This window comes from Limulus polyphemus, unplaced genomic scaffold (genome assembly GCF_000517525.1).
Source record: "Limulus polyphemus unplaced genomic scaffold, Limulus_polyphemus-2.1.2 Scaffold1638, whole genome shotgun sequence".
Classification (NCBI taxonomy): Eukaryota; Metazoa; Arthropoda; class Merostomata; order Xiphosura; family Limulidae; genus Limulus; species Limulus polyphemus.
This window is the reverse complement of record NW_013667248.1, coordinates 33469-41338: the sequence shown is the minus strand read 5'-3', so window position 1 is coordinate 41338 and position 7870 is coordinate 33469. Positions and strand designations below refer to the sequence as shown.

Below are 7870 nucleotides of genomic sequence, written 5' to 3'. Positions count from 1 at the left end.
AAACGTGCTGACTACAGTATGGTACGCCAACATATTGACTCAGAAATTGTAGTATTACAATGTCATGGTGACAGTCTTCATGGGTAATGCTATAGAACTCCTTGGACTTTTGTCCAAAGTAATGCAGAAGAGATGTGCTGACTACAGTATGGTACGCCAACATATTGACTCAGAAATTGTAGCATTACAAAGTCTACTCTTTTCTGATGGTTAAATTCATGGAACTACAGTCTACTACTCTGGGTGGTAATTTTGGTTACGTCCTTTCAACCTCAACATGTTTGAGGACAACCAGGGGTGTTCAGAAGCTTTTTTCTGCCTCTATTCAACCCCGCTGCTTGGTGAGGGATGTACATATTTGTGAGTATTATAGTTTGTCCTGGATTTGGTTTAACCGGGTCTGGAGCATACATTAAGCTTAGAAAATCAGGCAGCGATGCCTTCGAGGATGCGTCGGGTGGGATAAAGCACTAGGACTAAAAATTTTGGGTGGGTGAGGAGGCCGTCTGTCGGTCCTTTTCAGGGCTAGGATGAGGATCATGGTCCAATTCTCAGAATTTTGCTGTAGGGGAAACGGGAGTACCCCAAGAAAACCTATATACCAAAACCATTTGTTTCAACCTTACTCATTTTTCTTGTGTAGTTGTAGTTGGTACAAATGTAGTAGTGTATGAATAATTCTTTTGACCCAATTTATCAAAGTACACATTTATCAAAAACTTCGCCCGGCATGGCCAGATGGTTAGAGCACTCGACTCGCAATCTGAGGGTCGCGAGTTCAAATCCCCGTCCCACCAAACATGCTCGCCCTTTCAGCCATGGGGGGCGTTATAATGTGATGGTCAATCCCACTATTCGTTGGTAAAAGAGTAGCCCAAGAGTTGGTGATGGGTGGTGATGACTAGCTGCCTTCCCTCTAGTCTTACACTGCAAAATTAGGGACGGCTAGCACAGATAGCCCTCGTGTAGCTTTGCGCGAAATTCAAAACAAACAAACATCAAAAACTTTAGGTGATCCAAAGTCTTTAATGTGTGAATTATTTATCACTAGTTTTATAACTCTTTTTTTTTTAATCAAAAATGTACAAATTAAAATAACTTCTGAAAAATAGAGAGAGGTGCATAAATTCCCATTGATTTTATACTTTTCTTTCTTTAAAAATTCAAAATAACTCAAAAGTTAATTGCCAGAATGAAATAACTGGAAGTTCTAAGATTAATTATATTATTGGAATTTGTTATCTTAAGTTTTCATGTTCTGCTTAATTATTTAATAAAAATATGAACATCTTATTGAATAAAATATTTTTTTACCATAAATAACAACAATAAGTTCTATTTAAGTGTGGCTAATCCAAGACTTTTTGCTTGCCTTGAGTTACAGTGATTATTCATATCATGTGGCCAGAACTGTAACGAGATTACACAGTGAATGAAGAACATCACAAAGCATTGTACACGAAAACGATTATTTGGTGTTTTGTTCAATAGATCTTGGTTAATAATTTCATTGTTATGCATATGATATAAATGTTTTCAGTGCTTTATTAACTGAAGTATCCAATAACGTATGTCTGTAAGTTGAGCAAATATTGCCATATTACTGTCTCATTTTGGTTTATCGTTGTAGTGGCTACATAGAAGAGTGAAGTTTTCTTTATAACACAGATAAAATTTGCAACTATACTTCAAAGTTAGTAAGAACGGCATTTCCATCCTTAAAGAAATTAATATAATTTGTTAATCTGTAACTGCTCTTCTTACACACCGAATTAGTGTTGAGTAAGTTTCATTCTTAATTTGTGATTCATGATTTGAAAATCTTATTTGCTATTTTCAAAAGTTTTTCTTTTTGTCTATCATAATAAACTGTTATGAGCATATAGAAGTTCATTGTTTAAGAACCTTTCTATTTTCAGAAATTAGATTTAATTTTGCAAATTATAATATGATTTTATGTGAACTTATAATGAAACAGAACATAAAAGAATAAAAAATAGCAATTTGGCAAAGTTATTATTAATAGTTGATTTAATATTTGTTTATTTTTCAATTATTCAAACAGTTCATTTTTTAACACTTAATCAAGACTGAACTGTGCTTCATATCCTTTTTGTTTGTTAATAAGTATTAAGTTTATTACCTACAGGAAATATCCATTTCAGCAGTACATCTGTAACCTGATAAAGTTTACACTCGTTATTTACCAAAGATAATTCACTAATGATCAAAATTTGTCCTATTTTTAACTAAAACTATAACTTTTTTATTCATTGTTATAATGACCAAGTATATTTTCATGGTACAAGCTCTTTAATTTAATGATGTATGTGTTGTTGGAAAGCTTTATGTCTTTCACTTAAATGTTGATAGTAGTAAATTGAAGAATGGTCATATAAATCAGTGTTATTAAATAAATAATAGTTTCTATTTTATGTTCCGAGTAATCTGTATCCTGCAATTGTTTTCTTTTAATGTGGGGGGGGGGATAAAATGCCTGAGAGAAAGTTTGTAAAAATATCTAGTTTTCAACAGTTACTTTCTACAGCGATAGTTTTATGAAAATTATCATTTGTTTGGGGTGAAAACCAGAAAGAAATTAATGACCACATGAAACAGTTTTATTTGATTGTTTGGATAAGTTCATATCAAGGTTTAAATTTTATGTTTGTCGATAAAGTTTCATTGTTGTTTTTTTAGCTTCATGAGCCAGGTGAAAAGCCAGAATTAATTATTGATGGATGGAATGCTTGGTTTTATGACAACATTGAAAATTTGGTAAGGAAACAGTTTTTCAACAGAACATATATTGTCAAAAACCTTGTGTGAATTAAGAACATAGAGAAATACTTGTAGCATTAGTGGTTAATAGCTTCATCACAAATGAAAAGTAAAACAAGGCAAGTGGTCATGGTTGCTTATACTAACTATAACTTCTAACATCTGTCACCTTTAGTGTGAGTGTTTTAGTAATTTTTTAGGAACTTGCTATTAAAGTAATGGCTAGATGAAACTTGTTAATTAATAATTTCATACTTATTTTTCATAAAGCCCAGAATCTGGCCCGACTATGGGAAAAATAAAGAAAGTGTTGGTGCATTGTGGCTGGGGTTGCTATGTTTCTACAGTGAAGAATTTAATTTCAAGGAGTTGGTCATTTCTATAAGGCAGAAATCTCAACTTACAAGATTTCATAAACTGTGGAATACAAAAAGTATTGCTATTGAAGGTGGGTTGGTCAATTTCTAGTGTAAAGTTTTGTTCATTTTATAATGTATATTGTTATATTGTGAAAGTATGTGAAACTGTTATAAACAAATCACACATTTTACACAAAATTTAATTCCGATACAATATCTTTCCTCCTCTCACAAAATAGTTTTTTCTCGATTAATGCTGACCTCTATTGCAAATTTTGACTCTCGCCACTAGCCTTCCACCTCCTACTTCTGAGTATCAACATGTAAATGATTATGCAGCAGCTCTCTACCAATAAAATTGCGACACAACCTCTATCCTAACCAGTACTCTTTTCACATTTGCACTCATTAATCACTTCACGATTAGCATTTGTACTGTACAGAAGTGCTTGTTTTTGCTTGCAAATTTATTGATGTTTTCCTTTATATCATACCCCGTTGAATTAGGTAACACACGGGCTACTTGCAAGCATACCTCATGAAAACTTTTTTTATTTTACCTACTTTAATCTATAATTTTTTACATTTCAGTTACTTTTACAATAATAAATAAACAACAAGAAATACAGTACTTACATGGGTATATTTATTTTTACTGTTTATTGTCGAAGAACTTTATCCCTTCTTTTTTACACTATTGATACTACTGCAATAAATAATATTTTTTTGTAATTAAATAATATACCAAAGAATACAGAATAATAAATATCACAACTTTTCTGGCTTTCTAACTATGTGACAAACTCGTTGATGCATTTCTTGATAGAATAAAGTTTGGACTGGAAGTGAAATAGAAAATTCTCTGTACAGAAAACAATATAATACGTTTTGATAGATTAAAACCTTGGCTTTCTATTAGTTATAAATAATATAATATTAAATGTCAGAGAAAACTATTAGCAATTTGTGAAAGAAAGGATGTGATGTGGGTGTGGCATGAGGGGTCTGATTTTCAACTTTATGGCTCTATAACCAAATAAAGTAGAAGGCTATAAAAATTATGCTTTGCCTGAGGGATGACAACATTATGATAAGTAATTTACTATAACTTTCATAATTCTTGGAGAGGCAATAAATAAATTAGAGAAGAAAGGGATACCTAGAGAGCAAATGTCACAATTCTCACACTAGAGAAAATTGAGGATTTTTTGTTTAAATATTGCTTTATAAAATGAAGAACTTAAATAGTGTTAATGACTTGGATTATTATCTACGTTTTTTGCCAAGTGTATTTAAATAACATGATAAGAAAGTAGTTTAAATTTTGAATGTAATTCACTAAAACCTCCTAACATGTACATAAAATGATGCCCATTCTGAAAGAGTTAATATGGTTTATGTATCTTCACAAAATTTGACAAGCCTTCAGTAAACATTACAAGTCTTTTGTAGACAAAAAAAATCAGATTTTTTTTATTAAGTATTTTTACAAAAATTTTATACATGAATATGTTGACTGCTCTGGGTGTAAAGTGATTTTTATGTTAAAAGTTAAGTTCATTTGAAAATAGTCAAATTTCATATGCATAATCTCTACAACCTTTTTAATAAACTTCAAACATTTTTTTTCAGTAAAACTATATTCATTTGTTATTTTCTCTATTATAACTCTATACGAGGTTGTTTAGTTTGATTGACCTCGTAACCACCATAAAAATATATCAAATAAATATACATTACCCTCTTTTCTTTCTAGAATAACTTCAAATTGTAACATAAAACTACATTTATTTTATCTAAATAGCTTTAAACTCTTAACAGTATTCATCTGTTTATACTTAATTTTAATTTACTATTAAACCATGTCTAATAAACAATCCTGCTGTAAATCACTCAGCGAACACATAGCTCAAGTTACCATATCGAATGATATGACCCACAAGCTTCCTGCTAGTATATTTCATGAGTAATTTTTATTTTGTATTTATTTTCATTGTCCTACCTGATCTAACGTTATTTAATTTAATAGGCTTCTAGTTCTTACATTTTAGTTACAATAATAAATACAGAATATACATGAAGATCAAGAAATATCATGAACCATGGTCTAATTCACAATAGGGTTCTCCCAGGATTTTCACAGAAATTCTAATAGAACGTATGGGCAAAAACCATCTTAAAGAAGCAGATGTATTCTCGAAACAACACTCAAGACCTTCTGTCCTAATGGCTTAGGCTACTAAAATATTAATAATAGCAAAAAAAGTTGGATTTTCTGATTGTTAAACAAAATTCATCCATTTGTTCTTCATAGTATTCTTCTTTCATAAGCCTACAGGATAAATAGCTATGAATATTTTATTCAAACTTGGGCAAACCTACTAAAAAAACCTCTGCAAGTTATAGGACTTTTTTTATGTTGATTCTTGAAAGAGAAAGAGAGATTTTATCAGTTTTTTTCATCACTACTAGCCAAGTTTCTCTGTCAAGCCATTCAAGCACTGAATGCTACAGCAAAAACGGTTAGATATACTGTACCAAAATCTATGCACAGCTACTAAACAAATTCCTGTGAAGGTTGTAAGGCTATTTTTAACACGTTCGCTGCCATATGCCCCACCTGCGAGCCACAATGTGACCTTTAGTTATGAACCATGTGACACACCAGTGGGTCACAAACAATTATGTTTCAAAGACAAATTTCTCTTGTGGCATATGAGTTTGGAACACTGTGACTGCTCCTTGGCACCTCTTAAATGTTTAATTATATTTATACTTAATTTATTATGTGGCAGCGAACGTGTTAAGTTAAGTTGAAAGTCGAGATTTCCACCCTATAATATTTTATAAGTTTTTATTTGCTACCAACATAAGACCTTTGAAGTCATTCAAGCATTACAAAAATGTAGAAGCCATTTAAGCACCATTATACTAGTCGTAAATGTTTCGTTTTATTGGAGTAAACAATGTTTATATTTATAACAGTGTCTCCTGCCTTATTATCGTTGATTATAGTTTTACAAACTGAAAAAAAAACGACGACAGATATTTTTTCTGAAACTTGTAAAATAATAATGAATGCAGTATTGAGTATGCCATAGGGTAGTTTTAAAATTAATGCAAGCACCTTCGTTTTTTTTGCCGTGAAGAATTTCTCTAAGTCTTTCATTTTCTGTCATTGAAAAAATCCGGTGTTTTACTAATGCGCATTAATCGGAAAATAATTTGTACAACTTATAACATATTAACTGGAAACTGTCACGTTGAGGATTCATCATATCTCAAGTTTCCTGTTATTCATTGTTCTACTTTGTCTCTCATGTAGTTTTCTGCGACTATAGTAGATTTCTCTGCTCTAGTGAGTGGTGATTTATTGAACTGATTTTTGTACTTTGCTGAAATTGTGAGTGTATATTTTATTATTATTATTCATATTTTTGTTTCATAAGCCTGCAGCAAACTGCCGGGTATTTTGCACCAAAACCTAGACGGCTACACTATATGAAATGCTGTTGAATGTCCGTGACCTATTTTAAAAGTTGATTATTTTTCATTGAAAGTTGATTTACATGGCTATAAAGACATGACGTATGAGATGTTGTTGTGAGCGGCTTACTTTGTACTCAATGCTTATTAAACACATGTTTACGTGAAACCTCAGGCACAAAACCACCTGTTTCAGTAAATAATAGTTGGGTAGAAAAAAGACATTGCACCAGTAAACTGTTGAAAAACTTGTAACATTCAACTGAATGCATATGCACGAATGTAGCTTAAAATTTAATCTCCGTAAATGGACATAAAGAAACTTAAGGTCCAAGATAATTAAAAATTGTTAATTTTAAAAGGGGAATAGGAATCATCAAAAATATTTGTATTTTCAAGCCTACAACTAGGAACTCCAAAAAAGTAAACAAACTAGGCTGAAAATAGTGTACATTATTTTCTCAAGCTACAAATAATGTAATATAGACACTATTTCCAGCCTAGTTTGTATACTTCTTTTGGAGTTCCTAGTTGTAGGCTTGAAAATATACATTTTTATTTTGATTCAACTTGTTCCTGTACTTGTTTGGCAATCCCTATTCCCCTTTTTAAATTAATAATTTTTAATCATATTGTAGTACTTACATTACACCTCTTTTTGCTGTTCGTTGCCAATTAATTTGAAGCCTATTTTTTTATACTAATGGTATTAGTACACTAAATAATTTTTATTTACTTAAATAATGTACCTAATAACAGAATAATATCACACACAAAGCAAACAAATATTATAATTTAACTGGATTTCTAACTATGGCATAAGACCCTTGGAATAATTCCCAAAGCTCTTCAGTCTGAACACTGTGAGAGAAACATTTAAACTGAAAACAAAAAAAAGACAATACTTTGTACTGAAAACAATGTAATATAAGACATCAATTGATAGATTAAGACTATACCTTTCTCTTGGTCATAAATAATATGGTATGAAACGTCAGAGAGAACTATATGTTATTTGTAAAGGAGAGGTGGTCATGGCAAGTAGGTCTGATTTTCTAGTTTATGACTCCCTAAACAAATAAGATTGAAGGCTATAAAAATTAAACTTTTCATTAGTAATATATATATATATATATATATATATTACAATGAGTAATTTACATTAAATTCCATACTTCAGAGAGGGGTAGTAACTAAATTAGAAAAAGGATAAGACCTAGAGAAAAAATTAACAATTCTCATAC

General features: G+C 31.0%; 1 protein-coding gene across 1 annotated transcript in view; it reads left to right on the top strand.

Moving 5' to 3' along the window:
• The window catches only part of LOC106464394 (terminal uridylyltransferase 4-like), a 102963-nt gene that overhangs the window by 83013 nt on the left and 12080 nt on the right, over positions 1–7870 (top strand). The window contains exons 19-20 of the mRNA XM_013924525.2: positions 2701–2778; positions 3052–3229. Of these exons, the coding sequence (XP_013779979.1) occupies positions 2701–2778; positions 3052–3229 (256 nt within the window). The remainder of the gene's footprint in view (positions 1–2700; positions 2779–3051; positions 3230–7870) is intronic.